Below are 24906 nucleotides of genomic sequence, written 5' to 3' on the forward strand. Positions count from 1 at the left end.
TACAAGCACACAACGCCTCGCGCTGCGAGGCGTTGTGTGCTTGTAGATCTGCTATTTTCGGCAAAGTGGTTTGATGTAGGGGGGAAAAAGAGCAGACTAAGTACAACGTGAAAGGTCAGGTTTACTAAGTATTGTGTAAGTACATGGTTAAATGTAAATACACACATTAACATGAATCCAACATGATAGTGCTGTGAAACAAGTCTATGAAGATGCCTATGAAATTATGAAAAAATAAATATTTTACACAATATATAATGGGGGTCCCTGCTTTATCTCCCTCTCAGCCAAGGGGTCCTTGGCCTGAAAACGTTGAAGACCCCTGTTCTAAAACATTCTTGAGAGCAACGTTTAGTTGTGAATCACATGGTGTGTGTTCTGAAATGCTCACTCGCGTATTAGTTTGTATTGGCCAGTGCGCTCAGTGCCTTATATCCGAACGCACCCATGGTGTTACATGACTGTCATGTTGGATACAGCGTCAAATCAAGCAGCGCAGCAGGTGCTCTGAGTCTTTGATTAGACCATTGGTTCTCAAAGTGGGGTCCGGGGACCCCCAGGGGTCCTTGAGGGAGTTCCAGGGGGTCCCCAGCTAAATGATGGATAGGAACCAAATGGACCCATATGGGTCTGTAACTCTCAGAGTTAAATTAACATTGATTTTACAATATAAATTGAGGTCCCAGAGATATAAATGCCACTAGATGGGGGTCCGTAGCCTAATAATGCATGTCAAACTGGGGGTCCTTGTAATGAAAATGGTCGAGAATCACTGCTAGAGCCGTAAAAATCTTCTCTTATGGGGGTCCCTGAGGCATATTGTTTCAAATGGGGGTCCGCGGGCTAATAAGTGACAGTTTGGGGGTCCTTGACATGAAAAAGTTTGTGAAGCACTGGATTAGACAGAGGTCTGTTATTGAGCTCTTTGGTCATTTTCAAGAAATAACAGACCGCTGAATTCAGCGATTGACCAATCAGAATCAAGCATTCATCCAAGCCGTGTAATAAACAGTATTATTATTAATCTGAACATGTAAAATAAACAGTAATAATGTGTGTGTTTCAGGAGTGACAGAGCTCAGAGTGGTGTGTCGTGGAAGACGTTATTTAAACAGTATTATTTAGATCTGGGTCGGTACATCGACCACTATGCTACTCTGAAGACCGCCTGGCAACAACTCAACAGCTTCCTGCAAAACACCTGTCCTAGGATGCTGGCTTCACTGAAAGGTACTGTCTGTCTGTCTGTCTGTCTGTCTGTCTGTCTGTCTGTCTGTCTGTCTGTCTGTCTGTCTGTCTGTCTCTCATCAATCTCTCAAGAACAAATCGAAACTCATTTAACAATAGCGTCCAGGGAGCCGACAAAACCACGGAAAGTTAGTAACATTTTAACTTGTTCTTTCATCATAGAAACAAGTGGGCTTATAACCAAAACCATCCATGTTCTGTGGGAGAAGTGGTGTTAGTGGGAATGAAAACATAGGCGCACCACCGGAAGTGGAGGTCTGAGGGCAGAGACCAAACACCGGTTTCCAGTCAGCATAGGTCTAGTTAATCACCCCTTCCAAAGCACTTTTTCTTTTACTTTGAAAAAATCTCTGGCACTGGGACACCATAGCCAGAAATAATTCTGGCACTCAGTGAGTTAAGATGCCTCCCCAACCCATGCTTAACCTTTGATCTTTTTCATCTAGCACTTATCTTTTATTTTATTTTAATTATTTTTTCTTAATAAAGTTGGTTCCTTCCTTTTCTTTATGTAAAGACACTTTTGGTTCTTAGAAAAGCGCTATTTAAATCCAAGTTATTATTATTATTATTATCATCATTGATGTGATTGGCTAATGCAGCTGTGTGCGTTGTGATTGGCTGTTTCAGAGGGTGCCAAAGAGGAGGAGCTAGACGCTATCGAGGCTCAGATTGGCTGCAAGCTGCCCAATGACTATCGCTGTTCCTACCGGATACACAACGGACAGAAACTGGTCGTCCCTGGGTCAGTACCTGTCTGTCTGAACCACCTGTCTGTCTGTCTGAACTACCCGTCTATGTTATTATCACATGACTATATAGTAGCTAAATGCTCAAAGTAAGTTTGTGTGTGTGTGTGTGTGTGTGTGTGTGTGTGTGAGAGAGAGAGAGAGAGAAGTATGTTTTTTTATGGTTATAAACATATTTCAGAGATAGGTTTTCACTTAGAAAAAGATGGATCTTGTGCTTTGAGGGTAATCCTAGGAGTAGACATTCTTGGAGTAGACATTTAGAGGTCAGGTTTAGAGGTTTATGTTTGGAGTCATGCCTGGTTTATACTTAGTTATACTTAGATGGGCGTCCGCGGTCAAATACATATAATGTTGGGGGTCCTTGACATGAAAAAGTTTGAGCACCACTGATATAGAAACAGTTTTTCAGAAAACTGTTGGGATTTAGAAGACATTATTTTGTGGAATCGGCTTCAGGTCTTAATGGGTAAAAAAAACAAAAAAAACTACACTATCCACACAGATACATTTCTTTGCTAAATAAAGAAAAACATCACATGGATGCACCTGTGTGTTTGTAGCCTTGATCAAGCCCCGGCTTACGTCCCAGTAGCTACCCACGGTCAGTCCTCTTAGGCAGTGGTTTTCAACCGTTTTCATGCCGCGGACCCCTAAATTGATATACATTTGGCCGCGGACCCCCATCTGAAAATGTTTTGTGCCAGGGACTAGGGTTGTGCGGTTTCCAAAATTTTAAACCACGGTTTATGCCCCCCCCCAAAAAACCACAGTATTCGGTTTTACCGTTTAATTAATTTTAATTAATTAAAACACGGCCAGCGGCCGCATTACCTGATCTGATATGACAGGCTGTTAAATTAATGCAAACAGAGACTGCTATTACAGTCTGTCACCACCAGATGGCTCCTTTCCCCAATACCAGTGGTATTACCACTCTAAAATGAATGCATAATCGTCCATTTAATGAGCGTTAATGTCGACCCATTCAAACAAAGCAACGTTACGTTTCCAGCCAACATTTGACAACATTGCCATTTAGACAGGCTGATATTGCTAAAGGATCAAATTAAAGCAGTTAGTTTTCTTTCAGTGCGTTTAAAGAAATAAACAGATCCTTACAGGGAGAAACAACTGCACTTTATTGACGGACTCCAGGCGCTGGGAAAAGTATTCACATTTTTTACTTTAAGTAAAAGTATCATTACTGCAATGTAGAAATACTCTGTTACAAGTAAAAGTCCGGAACTAATTTACTTGAGTAGAAGTACAAAAGTATTGATGCCTGTTGAACTGCTTTCGTATCATCTAAACCAAGTTGAACTGCCCCTCTGCGCGTGCACTTGCGCAGCAGTTTCTGAGCCTTGTCAGAGTCATATTTGTCATTTAGCCTGTCAACAATTCCCAACTAGATGTCCTTCGTTAGTGTGACATCAGTGGCGTGCACAGACAAGCTCACAACGCCTCGCAGCACGAGGCATTGTGAGCTTGTAGATCGGCTATTTTTGGCTACATTTCTCCTCAGAAAAGGGATGCTAGGGTTCGAGTGGTTATGGTAAAAAGAAAAAACATAATACATAAAGATTTGGCGGACCCCCTGTAGTAACTCTGAGGACCCCCTAGGTGTCCCGAACCCCCTGTTGAAGACCCCTGTAGTAAACTGGAAAAAAAAGTGCTCTTCTGGTCAAGAGTGCAAAGGGCAGGTGCTCTAGCACCACCTAGAGTCTATCTGTGCACGTCCCTGTGTGACATCATCTTCTGTTCCAGGATACGGTCGATCATTGCTTGTCGGGAACCCCAGTGGCCGGGTCACACACCCCTAAAAGTAAATACAAAAAAAAAAAAACACGAGAACATTATAAGTCACGAAAATAATAAAAGGAAAGCACACGTTTGTCAGCCTACTCTAGGCACAATTTATTGGCCATAAGTAAGTTAAACGAGAATAGAATGAATTTTATCATTAGTATGCCAAATAAATAACCTATTTCGTGCTATATCTTACCGTTATGAGACGATGATCTGGTAGGTTCAGCTCCTTTTGTTTCTTGTGTGTAGTTCCTGCTGTCTACGCCAGCTGTGAGAGAACGCAGTAGTGATGCAATGACAAAGTCCAATCGACTGCGAGGTTTAAGTTATACAGCTGCGCCGCGGTGCGTGACTTCCACCTCGCACTGTCCTTGCTGTATTTTGTGCATTTAGCAAAGGCAGATAAGATCCCTGGCTGTCCTCTAGCTACAGGTCGCTTTGTGCCCACTTGAGTTGGAGCCATCCTCGAGTAGGTTAGCGGGTGGTTCTTTTGTAGGTGATTTTTTTAGGTTTGACGTATTACCGTCGGCAGCCGCAGCGGCAGGTTCTCCATTCAGGGTCCCCACGGTCATGAAATTCCTGGAAATATTTTGAAATTAAAAAAAAAAAAATCCAGTACTGGAAAAGGTTTGGAATTGATCAAAGGTCCTAGAATGTATCAAGGGTACTGGAAAAATATTTGGCTATGCATTGTTTTTGGCTATTGATTTTTTTTAGTACAAAACATTTTCATAAACATGTACAACATTACACAAAATATGTAACATAAGTAGTTTTTCGCCGAACGGGCTGTGTAACACCCCATCCGCACTGCCAGTGATGCGACGTGACGCGAAGCGAGCGGGCGATGAAATCTCATTCAAATACATGTTTTTGAATCGCAAATGAATTTTGCACGAAATGTTGAATGAAATTGTACTATTTTATATTCTATGCTTTATTTTTGCTACACTGCCTATCTTTGGGCATTGTACATAGGAGTAAGAGACACATTATTGCGCTGAATGATTGTTTTATAGGCCTGGAAATTGGGCTAAATGTTCTGGAAAAATTTTGGAAAAGTTTTGGAAATTCATTGCTAAAAATGTGTGGGGACCCTGTCCATTTTCGTTGGCTATGAATCCAAAGTGATCCCATATTGGGGCTGACGTTTTACTTTTTGAGACCAGGTCTTCAGCTGTTATTTGGCTCGCTGCCCATTCTCTCGAGTCTCGAGTAGGCCACTGCTGCAGAGCGTGGCCGCTTCCCAACTGATTTCTGCTGCTGTGCTTCCGTAATCAATAATCACGTGACACGTTTTCACATGCATGTACCAGAGCCTTCTTTTTTTTTGGAGAGTTAAGTCAATGAGGGGGCAAAAACAGCACTGGTCATACACGTAAACACTTTCACATAAGCGCAACGCACATGACATGCTGTTTGGCTGACAAACCGTCAAGGTCTTATAAAACCGCATTAAACCGTTAAACCGCACAACATGAACAGGGACCCCCTAGAAGCAAATTTTTGATTTGAGTTAAAAAAGATTTTTCAAAAATAGCAGATCTGCAAGCTCATAGCATGGCACCGAGTGCCGTGCTATGAGCTTGTATATCTGCTATTTTTGAATAGCCAATGCTAAGTGGTTAAAATGATTGTGACGCTATGTTATTTCCCTGGGGACCCCCTGGCACCCACCCCCCCCACTGGTGGTCCCCGGACCACTGTTTGAAAACCCCTGCTCTTAGGGAAAGACAGGACCACTCAGTCCGCTTCTCTGGAACTACTCTGCTGGGGGAGAGGAGAGGCTCTGACACGTGGAAGGACTAGACTCTGTGGGTTGTCTCCTGGCCGGGCTCCTCCTCCGTCTCACCAGGTCCAGGACCTGAGCGTTGCACCAGACTCCCCCCCCCCCCCCGTTCCAAACATTTCATTCTAGCGTGATGGCTTCTTTGGGCCGTGGTGGTACTGCAGGCTCCACTTGCGGCTTGCTTGAATGACCCTCCTTAAAGGCCTCACCGTGGGTTTGTTGGGCTTCTTCCTCACGGAAGACACAGGCTGGGGCCCTGAATAGTTACTGTATCCATCTGAAATCATTGAATGGTTACTGTATCCATCTGAAATCATTGAATAGTTACTGTATCCATCTGAAATCATTGAATAGTTACTGTATCCATCTGAAATCATTGAATAGTTACTGTATCCATCTGAAATCATTGAATGGTATCGCCATGAATGAACCAAATATCGTCTATGTATCGTATTGTCAACCGTGTACCATGGTGCGAACCGTTACCCCTAATAGTGTGTGTGTGTGTGTGTGTGTGTGTGTGTGTGTGTGTGTGTGTGTGTGTGTGTGTGTGTGTGTGTGTGTGTGTGTGTGTGTGTGTGTGTGTGTGTGTGTGTGAGCTGAAACCATGTCCCACATCTTAAACGGGTGCCATGTATACAGGGGACTCTACATAAGTAGGCATGACAGAATAGTGGATTTGATATCTAAAGATATATTATTTTCAGGTCCTCCATTATGCTGTATAAGCATTCTACTGTGAAGCCGAGCATGTTTAACATGTGTAATTATGATTCTGTGTTCTCTAACATTTCAGCTAACACCCCTGATGTCATTGCTGTTAATGAAAACCATAGGGAGGTGTTCATTCTCGAGGCCGGCTGTACTTTTGATTACAGCTTAGAGGAAGCCTTCCTAACCAAAGTGCTAAAATATCATCAGCTAGAGCAGACCATCTCTCAGCTAGGCTACAGATGTAAACTTTTGTTTTTTATCTTTGGTAGTCTAGGACACGTGCACAAGTTGGTTGTGAGGGGCCTGCAAATGGCCGGCCTCTCCAAAAGGAGGGCTAAACAATTAGCAAGGTACTGCTCAATATCATGATCAGCTATTATAGGAAGACGCTCAATGTGGAGGAGGCGTTGTTTCCTTTACCCATGATTGTTGTCTGCTGTGTTTGACAAGTATGCCATCTTTTGTTTTGTATGTAACAATGCTCTGCTTTACATGCACTTTGTATCTGGCTGTTTTCCCTTTATACATAGTGTTTATGTCCTTTGTACATCCTGTACTTCCTATTATGTGGACATAAATAAATATTTCAAATGTGTGTGTGTGTGTGTGTGTGTGTGTGTAGGTTGATGGGCAGCATGGCTCTCTCTAACCACTACCGCTCAGAGGACCTGCTGGACATAGAGACGGCAGCGGGCGGGTTCCAGCAGAGGAAAGGCATGAGGCAGTGTTTACCTTTGACCTTCTGCTTCCACACCGGACTCAGCCAATACATGGCTCTGGAATCCACAGAGGGACGAAACGTGTCTGACATCTTCTACCACTGTCCTGTTAGTACATATATCTATCTATATATACATCTACCACTGTCCTGTTAGTATATCTATGTATATATACATCTACCACTGTCCTGTTAGTACATATATCTATCTATATATACATCTACCACTGTCCTGTTAGTATATCTATCTATATATACATCTACCACTGTCCTGTTAGTATATCTATGTATATATACATCTACCACTGTCCTGTTAGTATATCTATCTATATATACATCTACCACTGTCCTGTTAGTATATATATATATATATACATCTACCACTGTCCTGTTAGTATATATATATATATATATATATATACATCTACCACTGTCCTGTTAGTATATATATATATATATATATATATACATCTACCACTGTCCTGTTAGTATATATATATATATATATACATCTACCACTGTCCTGTTAGTATATACATATATATATATATATATACATCTACCACTGTCCTGTTAGTATATATATATATATATACATCTACCACTGTCCTGTTAGTATATACATATATATATATATATACATCTACCACTGTCCTGTTAGTATATATATATATATATATATATATATATATATATATATATATATATATATACATCTTCTACCACTGTCCTGTTAGTACTTATATATATATACATATCTACATCTTCTACCACTGTCCTGTTAGTATATACATATATATATATATATACATCTTCTACCACTGTCCTGTTAGTATATCTATGTATATACATACATCTACCACTGTCCTGTTAGTATATACATATATATATATATATATATACATCTTCTACCACTGTCCTGTTAGTATATACATATATATATATATATATATATATATATATATATATATATATATATATATATATATATATATATATATATATATATATATATATCTACATCTTCTACCACTGTCCTGTTAGTATAAATATCTGATAACATATAACCACTATTTTATACTTGGGCTCAGAGTCCTGCAACGGCTCGAGTACCGGCGTTTGACAGGTGAAAAAGGGTGAAAATGTTACTTTGATAAGATCACGGGGACGGGCGGTACTGAAGTAATCGCGGGCGTGTATCATTTTATTGTGACAATCAGAGAGCGCTGTTTCCGCCCAAACAACGTCACTTGTGTAACTTAACACAGCACAACTGCATGGAGCACGCTGGTCAGTTATCTGAACTCACTAAAACACATTGAACATCCTGTTAAACCTTCAAATTAAAACCATCTGATAAGGTAAACAAGGACACATGTGTGCTGCGTAGATGCACGTTCGTGCGCGTGGCTTAAGCTCGCTCCTCCGTCTTCACTTGATTTCTGTACGAAACTGACCACTGAATGTAGCGCTGTTGTTGAAGGCTGCTTTCTTTTTCAACACACTTTTCAATAGGATTTACATTTTACTCAGCATGTAATCACGGGTAAACGGGCGGACAGCGGGTTGTTTATTTGACGGACAGGGCGGATCTGGTTCGTATTTTGAAATAATCACGGGTGACGGGTCGGTCTACGGATCTGAGTATTGACGGGCGGGGCGGGCGCGGGTTCTCAAAATTGGACACTTGTAGGACTCTGCTTTGGCTATTCAAAAATAGCAGATCTACAAGCTCAAGCTACAAGCTTGTTGATCTGCTATTTTAGAAAAATCTTGAAAATGTGTGCAGATCTATGAATGTATATATTTTTAAAGGGAACATTTTTGACTCAAATCTTTGTTTTTGGGGGTCCATATTTTCAGGTGGGGGTCTGCGGCCCTTGACATGAAAAAACTTTGAGAACCACTGATATTGAAGCAACATACGTTTAAAAAAAAAAGAAAATGTTGCACTTTTTTTTTTTTTTGTATAGCCAAAGAAATCTGAAAATGACACAGATGCGTTCCCAGATTGAATTTGGTTAAAAAAGGAAAAGGCAGTCTGACTATAAAAGACGATCCATGATCCACACGGCTCTGCTGACCCTGTCCCTCGGAACAGCGGCCAGTCCATGAGTCCATATGGAACCAAATGGACCCTTACGGGGTCCATTTGGTTCTGTCTGCACCGCGGGCCGCCACAGAATTATAGGTGGACCCCGCGGCATCCACCCGCACATAAACCGCTGATAAAAGCCCAGGTAAGATCAATATAAATCCTACGTTGTAGACTACGATCGTGTCTCATTCAAAAGAGTGATGTACTATGACTATGCCAGTGGTTCTCAAACTTTTTCATGTCAAAGACCCCCATATTGACACTTAATAGCTCGCGCACCCCCATTTGAAAAAATATGCCAGATACGACACCCATAAGAGAAGATTTTTTACGGCTCTAGCAGTGATTCTCAACCATTTTAATTTCAAGGACCCCCATGTTTGACATGCATTAGGCTACGGACCCCCATTTAATGGCATTTATTTCTCTTGGACCTCAATTCATATTGTAAAATCAATGTTAATTTAACTCAGAGTGTACAAATGGAACCAAATGGACCCGTTAGGGTCCATTTGGTTCCATTTGGACACTCTCAGAGTTACAGACCCATAAGGGTCCATTTGGTTCCTATCCATCATTTAGCTGGGGACCCCCTGGAACCCCCTCAAGTACCCCTGGGGGTCCCCGGACCCCACTTTGAGAACCAATGTTGTAGACTACGATCGTGTCTCATTCAAAAGAGTGATGCACTATGCTATGCTATCTATCCTACGTGTGCGTCACCATCGTTCTCTGTGGTGCGACGGTGTTGTGTGCAAAAGTGCAGATCTACAAGGTATCGCCACGTCGCGACGCTTTGTCCATTTGTAGGTCAGAGGTCAGATTTCCGGCGTGCTTGCCGCGCTTCCCAGCGCTTACCGTCATCGACGTCGGTGCGCTGGAGAGCTACCTTACATTAACCCATTGAGACCTGAAGCCGATTCTACAGGTCTCCTAAATCTCAACAGTTTTCTGAAAAACCTATGTTTCTATATCAGTGGTGCTCAATCTTTTTCATGTCAACCCCCAAAATTATATGTATTTGGCCGCGGACCCCCATCAAAATATCTTGTTCCAGGGACCCCCAGAAGCAAAGATTTGAGTTAAAAATGTTCGCTTTAAAAATATATATATTCAAAGATATGCACACATTTTCACGATTTTTCAATAATAGCAGATCTACAAGCTCGTAGCGCGGCACTCGGTGCCGCGCTACGAGCTTGTATATCTGCTATTTTTGAATAGCCCCAAAGTGTAAAATAATGCTTTTTAGCTCAAATCTAAAAATGACACAGTTCCAGGTCTTAATGGGTTAAATTAAGATCTTAGTGTTTTGCCAAATCACTGATCTAACCTATCCTCTGTCTGTCTCTCTCTCTCTCTCTGTGTGTGTGTGTGTGTGTGTGTGTGTGTGTGTGTGTGTGTGTGTGTGTGTGTGTGTGTGTGTGTGTGTGTGTGTGTGTGTGTGTGTGTGTGTGTGTGTGTGTGTGTGTGTGTGTGTGTGTGTGTGTGTGTGTGTGTGTGTGTGTGTGTAGGATCAGATGGCTCAGGACCCTTCAGCCATTGACATGTTTATCACAGGTGAGTTGAACGCCACGTCGTGTGTCCATGCATGGGTTAAAGTTCTCTGTCGCCACACGGCCGACCTCAGTCATTTTTTAGAAGATGGAAGCCAACAATAGCCGATCTACAAGCTCTCAATGCGTCACAGACGCATGGCTCCTTTCACACTTGTTTGACAACGCAAAACATTTCCAGTCGTGAGATTTTACTCTTTGCTGTAATCCATATACACATAATATGGGGCGGCAGTGTCTCAGGGGTAGAGTGGCCAAGGTTCCCAGTTCGATCCCGCACTGGGGCGCTCCCCTAGAGTTAGTGTAGAAGTGTCCTTGAGCAAGACGCTGAACCCCTAATTGCTCCTGATGAGCAGGTTGGTGCCTTGCGTGGTTTCCTCCGCCATCGGTGTATGAATGTGTGTGTGAATGGGTTAATGGCACAATCAATGTAAAGCACTTCTGATAGAAGCGCTATATAAATGCACCATTTACCATTTTATATCATACATACTGTATAATATCATACATACTGTATAATGTCATACATACTGTACTACAGCCTAACAGACAATGTTTGGTTGGTTGGTTCGAGTCCAGACTAACAGTATGGCAGCTCACCTGTCGGCAGTTCTCATAACATGTCGCCTCGCGACGCTTTGTGAGCATGTAGATACTGTAGATACTGTAGGCTATTTACATTTTTGTGTCCGCCAGGCGAGAGTATGTTTTACCCCCTGTCCGTCCGTCCATCTGTCTGCGAGTAGCTAATCTCCGACACCGTTGGCCCGGTCGCTCCGAACCTGTGCACACACACTCCCTGGATGCCAATTCAGAACCTCTGCCCCACATTTTTCACATGGGCCTGTTATAGCGCCACCAGGAGGCCGATTTGTGCAAAACCAAATTACTCCTACAGATTATATCCAAACGTCATGCAAATCGGTACACACATATCTTTATAGTCATGTGATCAACACTTTATAGTCATGTGATCTGTCCGATTGTCCATATTCCATCCTGATTCGCTAAGGTTGGCTTCCAAAGTTTGCAGGATTGCTTTGGACAAAAAGCCTCAAACTAAGCACGCAGCATGCGATTTCTGTGAAATCTCACACACACATTCCCACTAGGCTGAGGAAGAAATGCCACCCTTTTCACATTGGCCTGTTATAGCGCCACCAGGAGGCCACAATAACCTACCTGACCTGGCAGAGACCTGTGCTCCGAGGAGCACTTTTTCTAGTTTTTAATTTATTTTTTGTGTGAGTGAGACTTCACTCTCTGCTGGTGTGTATATGCATGCTTTACATTGTCTGTGTGTGTGTGTGTGTGTGTGTGTGTGTGTGTGTGTGTGTGTGTGTGTGTGTGTAGGTTGTAGTTTCTCAGAGTGGTTCACTACGTACGTCAACAATGTGGTCACAGGAGAATATCCAATCATCAGAGACCAAATCTTCAGGTAACACACACACACACACACACACACACACACACACACACACACACACACACACACACACACACACACACACACACACACACACACACACACACACACACACACACACACACACACACACACACACACACACACACACACACACACACACACACACACATACATGTTAAATATGTATTTATGTCCCCATAAACAGAAGTACAAGACTGCCTTGTATAAAGGACATAAACAGTGCAGTCAGTCAGTCAGACACTAGGAGAACAGTCAGTTACAAAGTGCATATAAGACAGAACATTGTTACATACAATAATGTTGACATACTTGTCAAACACAGCAGACATCAATCATGGATAAAGGAAACAACGCCTCCTTCCTATAACAGCTGATACTGAACTGTGTGGCCCTCCTTTTGGAGAGGCCGGCCATTTGAAGGCCCCTCACAACCAACCTGTGCCCTAGGCCAGTGGTTCTCAAACTTTTTTCATGTCAAGGACCCCCAAATTGACACTTATTAGCCCGCGGACCCCCATTTGAAAAGATATGCCACAGACCCCCCATAAGAGATGATTTTTACGCACTATAAGGCGCATCTGAGTATAAGGCGCACCTTCAATACATGTATTATTTTCATATATAGGGCGCACCGCACTATAAGGCGCATCCGCACTATAAGGCGCGCCTTATAGTGCGGAAACCAAGGGAACCAATATTGATACATATATAAGGCGCATCGGATTATAAGGCGCATCCGCACTATAAGGCGCACTGACGGTGCGCCTTATAGTGCGGAAAATACGGTATATCTCTGTGACCCCAATTCATATTGTCACATCAATGTTCATTTAACTCTTGAGATTGTACACATGGAACAGGTCCATTTGGTTCCATTTGTACACTCTGAGTGACAGACCCATAAGGGTCCATTTGGTTCCTAACTATCCATCATTTAGCCGGGGACCCCTGGAACTCCCTCAAGGAGTTGAGAACCAATGCCCCAGGGTACCAAAGATATGTGTAGCCTAATAGGGCATCGCAGTTCCCGCCCACTTCCTGGTTCCACTGCAAAATACTCAATGCATTTTTCCCATTGACTTTTCCAAAAATATTTATATCAATTCATTTAAGCGTAGAATCAAGCCATCCAGGATCCTGGTGAATCATGACCATAAAACGTTTGATTCTGTGGAGAAAAAAATTTGAAAATGGCAAAACAAAGGGTATTTATTAAATATAGTATATCATATAATTAAATATAAAATAAAATCACAGAAAAAAATGTTTAATGGTCATGATTCACCAGGAGCCTGGATGGCTTGATTCTAGGCTTAAATTAATTGATATAAATATTTTCGGAAAAGTCAATGGGAAAAATGCATTGAGTATTTTGCAGTGGAACCCGGAAGTGGCTGCAACTGCGATGCCCTACAGCTGTGAGATGGTCTGTTCTAGCTGATGATATTTTAGCACTTTGGTTAGGAAGGCTTCCTCTAAGCTGTAATCAAAAGTACGCACGCACACACATTTAATATATTTATTTATGTTCACATTTTACAAGAGAACACATTCTTGAACACAAATAGTGGTAGATGCACATACAAGCTCAGAATCTCATTGACATCTCTGATCTGTCTATGGATACAGGAAGCAGCGTCTCCTTCATATGTGGCGGCTGCCTCTTATCACAGATATCGAGCAGAATTTTGCTAATGCTTTAGCTTTTGGCTTTGGAATTCCTGCCGTCTGCAAAACCCCTTACACCTTGTCTGTGGACGTTGCCAAGGCTTCCAAATATAAACACAAGTAGTTTGCACCTGTACCCAAGTTGTTCAATCTCATTTCTGAGAGGTTGGTATTTTAAAACCTTGGCAAGGAATGTCTCCTCCAGACTATAGTCAAACGTACAGCCTACTTCTAAGATGGTGACTTCTCTGCTTTCTTCGTCAACTACAACAACATCTGGTGTATTGTAGCTGTCACATTTGAAAAGATCTCAGTTTGGTTATTGCATAGTATGAACATGTCAGATGAAACCCTTGTGTGAGTATAAACTTCAACAGAAGAAGGTGGGATGTATAGAAGCATGTCCTTAACCAGTAAGTCAACAATCCTGTCATGTCTGGAAATATACATTCCTTTGTATACATGGCAGCCATTCAGAATATGTGACAGTGACTCTATGGTTGGGGTGTTGTGATGGTGCAGGCAGTGAGGAGAAAATGTATTGGGGTACCACAGAGAGAGATTGAGTCTGGTTGGGAGGACCTGTAATCTAGCTTTAACTGCAAAGAATATCCTCATTAACTGCGTGGTTTTTGAATATTGTATGGGAAACTGTATGATCTGCAGTGGGAATACATGCTAGCTTTCCCTGTAACTTTAAAGCAGTCCAGTGTTGTTGCTGCCTCTGTTGTTGCAGCCCTACCAGGTACCTGCGTGTGTTGGCTGGTGATACATGATGTTGGTAAAGCAGACATGATGCCTCCTCTTCCTCCCTGATTCCGCTTCGTCTTTACAGTCGCGCAAATTTATCCTAAACTAAATCAGAATCATCTAAAGCATATTTAGCTTGCTGCTTAGCAGTAAAGATGTTTACCTGTGAACGGAAATGACAACCAGAGGCCAACTTCCTTGCTTCTGGGGGTCCCTGGCATAAAACATTTTCAGATGGGGGTCCGCAGACAAATGTATTTCAATGTAGGGGTCCTTGGCATGAAAAAGGTTAGAAACCACTGCTCTATGGCATTCTGAGATTGAATAGGTGTGTGTGTGTGTGTGTGTGTGTGTGTGTGTGTGTGTGTGTGTGTGTGTGTGTGTGTGTGTGTGTGTGTGTGTGTGTGTGTGTGTGTGTGTGTGTGTGTGTGTGTGTGTGTGTGTGTGTGTGTGTGTGTGTGTGTGTGTGTGTAACAGGTATGTTCATGACAAACAGTGCATCACGAGGACAGATGACATCACCGTCTCTGTCTCCACCTCCTTCCTGCCAGAGCTGTCGTCTGTCCATCCTCCTCACTTCTTCTTCACCTACCGTATCAGGTACCTGTCTGTCTGCCTGTTTACCTGTCTGTCTGCATGTGTGTGTGTGTGTGTGTGTGTCAGAACATCTATAGGTCATTAAAGGTGAATGATTCAAATAATTTACATGTTTTGTAATTTTCAAAAGTCTTTGTGAGCTTGTAGATCTGATATGCCTGGTAAACCCTCCCTCCGGAAATCTCATTTGTCATTTATTTCAGGAGTGAGTCATGGCATGATCGCCCATTCTGCAATTTTGGCTGTGGGCTGGAGTTGGGCGGGAGTAATAGACCACTGAAGTCTGACGTAATTTACACATCCTTTGTTTGTCTACCTGGTTCGTGGTTTTCCACCCCCATTCTGAATCCCCATAGACGTGTTTAATATCGAGTCACATAAGAACTGTGTTCCAGAAATAAACAAATGACCCCAGCGGTTTGACTCTTATGGATATGAAGCATCAACTGACGGTGAGAAAACGATAATGTTACTTCCGCCGAATTAGTTACATTTTCACCAGAAACAGACTGTATCAAATATGAGTGACTGACTATCATAAACGATACAGAACCTCCTCCCTGACAATATCACAGAGACAGTTTGTTTATTTTTGGACCACAATTCTTATATGAGACGATTCTATGATGACCCAATGTTATTCTCCATAGAGAAATTACTTTACGAACCAGGGGATGAACGAGTGACGTCAGGACTTCGGTGGTCTATACCGTTGACTGACAACCCCTTCAGCCAATCAGCAGTGTTCCCCTTCAGCCTGTACATTTTCACCACCTCCAGACTAATGTGACGCAACGGGACTTTTGAGACGGCCATGCCCAAAATAGGTCGTCTTATTCAGATACATGCGTGTCACTGCCCGCCCCTGCCGGTTCTCTGATTTTTTTATTTTTAAACAGGCTCTGTCATGATTCATTGACCACATATATGAAGTTAAACAACTAAATTCTATCCAAACGATATCTGAAAAGTAAATTCCGTGCCTCAAAAAATAAGTTTGAGAGCGTTTTAAAACCGAAAGTAAGAAGTGAAGACAACGCACAAAAAACAATGGCTGCCGTTCGTTTTTGGTCGGCTCCATTCGGGCTCCCTCGAACTCGCCACCTGATTGGCCAACTTTCGCTGTCAATCACAGAACGATGAGCGACGACGCTGATAGGCTCGTCCATTTGGTGAACGGGCTAGAAACGCTCAGACAAGCCTCCAGGCCAGACTCACTCCTGAAATCAAATGGAAATGAGATTTTCCGGAGGGAGGGGGCTTTACCAGGCTAATTTTCACCATGTTCACCCCAGAATAGTGGTCTGTTAAAATGTTAATCTAATGTTTAATGAACAGAATAGAGATGAGTAGCAGTGCATTAATGAATGAATTAACATACTAATGAATGTTTTATTATCAGAATAGAGATGAGTGGCAGTGCATTAATGAATGAATTAACATAGTAATGAATGTGTAATGAACAGAATAGAGATGAGTGGCAGTGCATTAATGAATGAATTAACATAGTAATGAATGTGTAATGAACAGAATAGAGATGAGTGGCAGTGCATTAATGAATGAATTAACATAATAATGAATGTGTAATGAACAGAATAGAGATGAGTAGCAGTGCATTAATGAATTAATTAACATAATAATAAATGTGTAATGAACAGAATAGAGATGAGTGGCAGTGCATTAATGAATGAATTAACATAATAATGAATGTGTAATGAACAGAATAGAGATGAGTGGCAGTGCATTAATGAATGAATTAACATAATAATGAATGTGTAATGAACAGAATAGAGATGAGTGGCAGTGCATTAATGAATGAATTAACATAGTAATGAATGTGTAATGAATAGAATAGAGATGAGTAGCAGTGCATTAATGAATGAATTAACATAATAATGAATGTGTAATGAATAGAATAGAGATGAGTGGCAGTGCATTAATGAATGAATTAACATAATAATGAATGTGTAATGAATAGAATAGAGATGAGTGGCAGTGCATTAATGAATGAATTAACATAATAATGAATGTGTAATGAATAGAATAGAGATGAGTGGCAGTGCATTAATGAATGAATTAACATAATAATGAATATGTAATGAACAGAATAGAGATGAGTGGCAGTGCATTAATGAATGAATTAACATAATAATTAATATGTAATGAATAGAATAGAGATGAGTGGCAGTGCATTAATGAATGAATTAACATAATAATGAATGTGTAATGAATAGAATAGAGATGAGTGGCAGTGCATTAATGAATGAATTAACATAATAATGAATGTGTAATGAATAGAATAGAGATGAGTGGCAGTGCATTAATGAATGAATTAACATAATAATGAATATGTAATGAACAGAATAGAGATGAGTGGCAGTGCGTCACCAGAGGCAACGTGTCAGCTGGACAGCCGTTACTGGAGAATCACCAACGCTAACGGAAAAGTGGAGGAAGTACGAGGACCTGGCGTTGTCGGTGAGTATACCGCGTTCTCATTGGTTAAAACCAAGGGCCCAGCCCTCATCCTCCGCCTTTTGAAATTGAGTCTATTTAGGTAGTGACAGTTATATGAATGGCCTGTAAAGTCATCGCTGTTTCACACCACTGCTGCTGTCAGAAGCAATTAAGCTCCATTCAAGCGGATGGGTTTTTGCCCCAACGTCATCAATAAAGTTTATAGTGAATTTGAAGTACAGTTTAGAGTCTGCTTTGTGAACGGCACGTACCGACGCCGTTATCATTTGGCGAAGTGCGCCATTTAACCCATTGAGACCTGAAGCCGATTCTACATGTCTCCTAAATCCCAACAGTTTTCTGAAAAACGTATGTTTCTATATCAGTGGTGCTCAATCGTTTTCATGTCAAGGACCCCCAGAATTATATGTATTTGGCCGCGGACCCCCATCTCAAAATATTTTGTTCCAGGGACCCCCCAGAAGCAAAGATTTGAGTTAAAAATGTTCGCTTTAAAAATATATATATTCAAAGATTTGCACACAAATTTTCACAATTTTGTTTTTTTTTTCACAAATTTTCAAAATAGCAGATCTACAAGCTCATAGCGCGGCACTCGGTGCCGTGCTATGAGCTTGTAGATCTGCTATTTTTGAATAGCCTAAAGTGTAAAATAATGCTTTTTAGCTCAAATCTAAAAATGACACAGTTCCAGGTCTTAATGGGTTAATATCATGCAGGATTCACACACTGCTTTAGCAACGTGTTCATTGCCAGATTTACAATTGTGTTTTCTGTAGGTTTTTAAACGAGGATAGTCTAGGGTTTGGCTTGTGTTGTGTGTAAATCTCTGCCATGTTGAACTGCGTTTCCAAACTGTAATGGTGTCGATGTCTCCTGTACTTGGAATTCACTACAAAGAGTTCTATAAACATCATTGATGAATGAATGGCTTTTTCTTTTTGATCATATCTATAGAAAATGTAATAGTGTCTCTTACCAGGCGATTAACCCATTAAGACCTGGAACTGTCATTTTAACCTCGGGCCATTGTGTTGTGTTGGATCCTCTGTCCAGTCAGGACAACATTCCAGTCGGACTCTTGTTTAATTTGCTAATGTAACATTCCTTGTCGAGTGGCAACAAGGTTCTGTGCCTGTGATCTGGCAAGCCATGACGCCTGCTTTTTAAATTGGTAAACTTTTATAGCATATGAGTTTAAAAGACCCACATCCCTCGGTCTATACCAGCTGGGGGAAATCTGTGTTTTTCCCCCAAGCCGACTCTGCTGTGATGACACTAAGCCGTGTGCATCTATTTCCTGTTCATGTCAAGGACCCCCACAGAGCCATATGGCCCATAGGCCAGGAGTCTATCTCCTGTTCATGTCAAGGACCCCTAGAAACTAAGATTTGTGTTTAAAAATGTCTAAAGAATTCCATATTCTTTCACATGTTTTGATGTGTGTGTGTGTGTGTGTGTGTGTGTGTGTGTGTGTGTGTGTGTGTGTGTGTGTGTGTGTGTGTGTGTGTGTGTGTGTGTGTGTGTGTGTGTGTGTGTGTGTGTGTGTGTGTGTGTGTGTGTGTGTGTGTGTGTGCGTGCGTGCGCGTGTAGGTGAGTTTCCAGTCATGACTCCAGGGAAGGTTCATGAGTACAGCAGCTGTACCACCTTCTCCACAACGTCAGAATATATGGAGGGACATTATACCTTTCATAGACAAGGTACATATATATGTAAATATATACATTATACCTTCCATAGACAAGGTATTATTTCTGTGTGTTGTTTCAGCCAATAAGGAGGAGGTATTATTACTGTTGTTATTGTTGTTGTTTCAGCCAATAAGGAGGAGGCATTATTACTGTTGTTATTGTTGTTGTTTCAGCCAATAAGGAGGAGGTATTCCAGGTTGCCATTCCACGTTTCCACATGGTGTGTCCTCCATTCAGAGAATCACTGGTTAGAACGGTAAGAATGATACAGTTATCATTACTATACCACTGAATGACACAGTTGTTTGCACGCCTACTGTGAGTGTGTGTGTGTGTGTGTGTGTGTGTGTGTGTGTGTGTGTGTGTGTGTGTGTGCGTGTGCGTGTGTGTGAGAGTGTGTGTGTGTGTGTGTGTGTGTGTGTGTGTGTGTAAAGTTTCACAGCAAGCGGGAGCTGTGTTCATGATTTGAGGCATTTTGTTCAAAACGGGTTACGGGACACTCCTGCTGTTTTTAGGAAGCCAATCATAGCTAATCAGGATGTAGTGATCACATGTCTATAGAGATAGTGGCCCTCATTTATCAACGCGGTGCAGCCCAAATAATGGGCGTACGGCGTTTTCACCGCAATTTTCGTTTTCACCGCAAATCTACAAGCTCACAAGCCAGCATCGCATCGTGACGCGTTGTGAGCTTGTAGATCTGCTATTTTCAAAACAACGAGCGCTTTTGCGTCGGGAGTCGCGCGGTCGGGACAGTGAGGTCTACTAACTTACAGTAGCTTGTCCTATGGTATGGAGTTATGTCATAGGGAGTTATAGGCTACAACCTGGCTGGGTTAAGGATATAAACCTAACGCTCCAATCTCTTATAACGTGGGCGGCGCGGGATCACTGCAGTCTGCAGACCGCCCGAGTCTCATGGGGAATATAGCCTACTACATGACTGCTTTAGTGTAACTTGGAACGCGCACTGCTCGGTATGGGGTAAATAAATAAATATACAAACGTATTCCATTCATGGCGATGTAATTGGTTTCATAATATGTCATTCATGTAGGCTACAAGCCTACGTGACAATTAGATTGTACCGCTACGGTACGGAGTGTGTGTGTGTGTGTGTGTGTGTGTGAGAGAGAGAGAGAGAGGGGCGTGTGCGTGTGCGGCGAGATGAAGCGAAGCGATCGGGGGAAAGTATTTCTTATTGGCTTTTCATGTCTTTGGTCGTATTCTGGTTCGTCTTCATGTCGTAAAATCGGGGCGTTTTGAGAATATTTAAGGGCGTGTTATTTAAATGACGCTCGGTTTCAGCCGTGACATTTATCAACGCTGGGACCAAGTGTACGCTCGGATCGGCTGTGTAGGATCCTTTGATAAATGTGACTTCGACGTTGGTGTACGGCCGAATATATGGAAAAATATATGGCGGTTTATACGCTGCGTTGATAAATGAGGGCCAGTGTGTTTCGATTCACTTGAAGTTTGGATAACATGTGTAGGAGTAACGTCAAAACATCAGTTTTGCAAAGAAACCGGCCTCCTGGTGGCGCTATGACAAGCCCATGTGAAAGATTTGGGGCCGGAGGTTCTGCTCTGGCCTCCGGGGAGTTTCAAAACCGATCAGTCCCAACGGTGCCGGAGATTAGCTGCTCACAGACGGACGGACAGGGGTGAAAACATTGTCTGGGCCACGCCTCTGGCCAAAAAACAACAACTCGTAACCCATTGAGACCTGAAGCCGATTCTACATGTCTCCTAAATCAGTTTTCTGAAAAACGTATGTTTCTATATCAGTGGTGCTCAAACTTTTTCATGTCAAGGACCCCCAAAATTATATGTATTTGGCCGCGGACCCCCATCAAAATATGTTGTTCCAGGGACCCCCCAGAAACAAAGATTTTAGTTAAAAACGGTTCGCTTTAAAAATATATATATATTCAAAGATTTGCACACATTTTCACTATTTTTCAAAAATAGCAGATCTACAAGCTCATAGCGTGGCACTCGGTGCCGCGCTATGAGCTTGTAGATCTGCTATTTTTTAATAACCCCAAAGTGTAAAATAATGCTTTTTAGCTCAAATCTAAAAATGACACAGTTCCAGGACTTAATGGGTTAACTAAACTAAAACATCAAATCCAAAAATAAACTCATCTAGTCAAAACTAAATAAGAGCTAATTCTAAACTGAAATAGCCTTGTTTCCCGCCTTTGCTCCCTGCGTGCACCGCTGTGCTGGCGCCCGGCGATGCCGTTTGTCAGACTTTTTCCACTGACCTCTTATTTCATGTCGTCTGGCCCCTCCCACAGCAGGGATCAGCCAGTGAGGTGTCTCCGTTTAACGACGACGACTCTGACGACTCGGGAGGCGAAGACGGAGGAGAGCTGAGAGGGATCAACATGGCCGCCATGCAGGGCGGGGCGGGGGGCTGCCCCGGGTTCAACCCTGACCTCTGACCCTCCTGAACTCCCCCCCCCCCCCCCCCCGACAGGAAGTGGTGTGTTGTTAGATGTCAGCTTAAGCCGGATGACTCCTTATACCGCGTTCACACTGCCAGCTACGAAGCTACAGGCTATCGTTCTCAATGGAAGCCAGCGAGATGCAAAGCGACGCCCGAGGCCTGTAGCTGCTACACAAATCTACAAAGCTACAAAACCATTACCACTCACCTTCTCTCTTCAAACAATTCCTGCTTTTAATGGGCGGGAAAATGAAATATCAGCCAGTTTCTGAGTGCTTTGTAACCCCAGACTTTATATTTTCCTTTGTATTTCTCTCGCTAATCGGAGTCGATGACGTCATCAAAGCGTGCTGATCAACACTTCGACGGCGACTCTGTGACGGATACAGTGTGTGTGTCTTTATAAGCTTTGTATCTTTTGTAGCTGCCAGTGTGAACGCAGCATCGCACGTCTCTTGCGCAACTTTTACACAACTATCGAGGCCAATTTCCGACGCGTAGCGCCACGCGTCTCTCAACGTTCTGAGTTTTGAGCGTTCACACTGTCAGCGACAATGTTCACACTGTCAGTGACAGCGTTCACACTAACGCTGTCAGCGACAGCGTTCACACTGTCAGCGTTCACAGTGTTCATACTGTCAGTGACAGAGTTCACAGTGTTCATACTGTCAGTGACAGAGTTCACAGTGTTCATACTGTCAGTGACAGAGTTCACAGTGTTCATACTGTCAGTGACAGAGTTCACAGTGTTCATACTGTCAGTGACAGAGTTCACAGTGTTCATACTGTCAGTGACAGAGTTCACAGTGTTCATACTGTCAGTGACAGAGTTCACAGTGTTCATACTGTCAGTGACAGAGTTCACAGTGTTCATACTGTCAGTGACAGAGTTCACAGTGTTCATACTGTCAGTGACAGAGTTCACAGTGTTCATACTGTCAGTGACAGAGTTCACAGTGTTCATACTGTCAGTGACAGAGTTCACAGTGTTCACACTGTCAGTGACAGTGTGAACACTCACTGTCAGTGACAGAGTTCACAGTGTTCATACTGTCAGTGACAGAGTTCACAGTGTTCATACTGTCAGTGACAGAGTTCACAGTGTTCACACTGTCAGTGACAGTGTGAACACTCACTGTCAGTGACAGAGTTCACAGTGTTCATACTGTCAGTGACAGAGTTCACAGTGTTCATACTGCCAGTGACAGAGTTCACAGTGTTCATACTGTCAGTGACAGAGTTCACAGTGTTCATACTGTCAGTGACAGAGTTCACAGTGTTCACACTGTCAGTGACAGAGTTCACAGTGTTCATACTGTCAGTGACAGAGTTCACAGTGTTCACACTGTCAGTGACAGTGTGAACACTCACTGTCAGTGACAGAGTTCACAGTGTTCATACTGTCAGTGACAGAGTTCACAGTGTTCACACTGTCAGTGACAGTGTGAACACTCACTGTCAGTGACAGAGTTCACAGTGTTCATACTGTCAGTGACAGTGTGAACGTGGACGTGGTCTCGCGCAAAAAGCTAGCCCACGGTAACAGAACTTACCCTGGTCTTCCCAACCAATCAGAGAACGCTGCATTTTATGAATTGACCGACATTTTCGTTTGACCAGAGCTACGCCACATTGTGGCGGACGTACTCCGCGATGCATATTTTTCCGTTTTGACGTTGCTCGACGCGTGACGCTCCGAGCATAAATCGGCCTTCACACAACGACTCCCAACCTGTGGCCCCGGGGCCCGAAGTAATGGTTTTTTTTTTAACCTTGAACAATTAGTTTTCATGATGATACTGATGAACTTAAAGCTTATTACGTTAGTTCCATTGATCCAGGCCGGGACACAACCGATTGATTGATAAACCGATAAAATAAACATGCTCTAAAAATGCGCACGGCCCACCCAGGTGGGTGGGCCGCGAAAGCTTTGGAGATTCTTCAAGAGGGGCCCTCCATCCAGCAAAAGGTTTGGGAACCGTTGTTGTAACAAAACCTGCCAACGCTTCAGAGGGTCCGCCTCCTCCAGACTCTGTAACTCTGCCTCCTCAAGAGTCTGTAACTCCGCCTCCTCAAGGTCACGAACGCAAAGCCGTCGTTTGTTTTGTCGTTTTCCTTTTCATAGAAAAAACATCAGTTTGTATTAAAATGTATTTAAAATGAACTTTTATGAATTACCAGTTATGCTAAGCAGCAACCTAGATACGGTATGCTTCGATAATTAGTTATACAGTAGGACACATTTACGTGATTTCAAATACAAAACGGAAGTGTTGGCGGGGGGGGGCGGGGTTGTCCTGACATCCGCTGTTATTTTGTCACATTTCGGCGGTTGGGCGTAAACATGTGAACATCCCGTGAGTCAGCCATTTGTCTGGTGAGGCTAGTTGTCACCAGACCCCACAACATGATATTCAGTATATAGTATTTTTGTTGTATTTTTGTTTGAAACAACTATTTATCATCGTTAATGTTCCCCCCAGTTCAGTCATTGCCAATCCCCCGTCTGCCGTTTTCCTGCGCCAAAAATAGCAGATCTACAAACTCGGCACGCTGCACAACCACGTATAAATAAGACGAGCGACGAGCTACTTTTTTTATGTTTATGATCGAACGTTTTTTAAACGCGTCTGAAAAGAAAAGCTGGAATTGAACTGGGTTTCATTTTAAAACGAAAACCACGTCGTAGCCACTCGTCCGACAGGAAAATTCCGGAGTGGGGTTTGCAAGAGGACGTCGTCCGTTTGTCTTTGCCGTCCATTTGTCTTTGTTTTTGTTTTTGTTATATATATATATATATATATATATATATATATATATATATATATATATATATATTTTTTTTTTTTTTTTTTTTTTTTAAAAGCGAACATTTGTAAAACATTTTGTTCCAGGGACGTCCCCCCAAATGCAAAGGTTTGAGTTACAAATGTACGCTTTAAAAAATATATATATATATTTTTTTTTTCTCAAAGATTTTTCAAAACATTTCACGATTTTTCAAAAATAGCAGATCTACAAGCTCATGGAGCTTGTAGATCTGCTATTTTTGAATAGCCAAAGAAATGTTAAAAATGCCACAGATGCGTTCCCCCGATTGAATTAATGGGCCGTTATGCTCACGTATCA

General features: G+C 42.3%; 1 protein-coding gene across 3 annotated transcripts in view; it reads left to right on the forward strand.

Annotated features, from left to right (window-relative positions):
- Positions 1-22776, forward strand: part of fbxo3 (F-box protein 3) — a 29726-nt gene extending 6950 nt beyond the window's left edge. The window contains exons 3-13 of one of the 3 annotated variants that reach the window (XR_014600356.1): positions 1067-1230; positions 1879-1993; positions 6932-7136; positions 10640-10685; positions 12035-12119; positions 15027-15149; positions 17509-17624; positions 19218-19325; positions 19490-19572; positions 21623-22343; positions 22755-22776. Coding sequence is in view for 2 of the 3 variants with exons in the window: in XM_084051676.1 (XP_083907802.1) it covers positions 1067-1230; positions 1879-1993; positions 6932-7136; positions 10640-10685; positions 12035-12119; positions 15027-15149; positions 17509-17624; positions 19218-19325; positions 19490-19572; positions 21623-21769 (1192 nt within the window). In the remaining variant the exon portion in view is untranslated. Of the gene's footprint in view, positions 1-1066; positions 1231-1878; positions 1994-6931; positions 7137-10639; positions 10686-12034; positions 12120-15026; positions 15150-17508; positions 17625-19217; positions 19326-19489; positions 19573-21622; positions 22355-22754 lie in introns of those variants that run through there. The other 2 variants (XM_084051676.1, XM_084051677.1) reach the window with 2 other exon arrangements.
- The last annotated feature ends 2130 nt before the right edge of the window (positions 22777-24906 follow it).

Source organism: Gymnoscopelus microlampas (assembly GCF_963454915.1).
Source record: "Gymnoscopelus microlampas genome assembly, chromosome: 24".
Classification (NCBI taxonomy): Eukaryota; Metazoa; Chordata; class Actinopteri; order Myctophiformes; family Myctophidae; genus Gymnoscopelus; species Gymnoscopelus microlampas.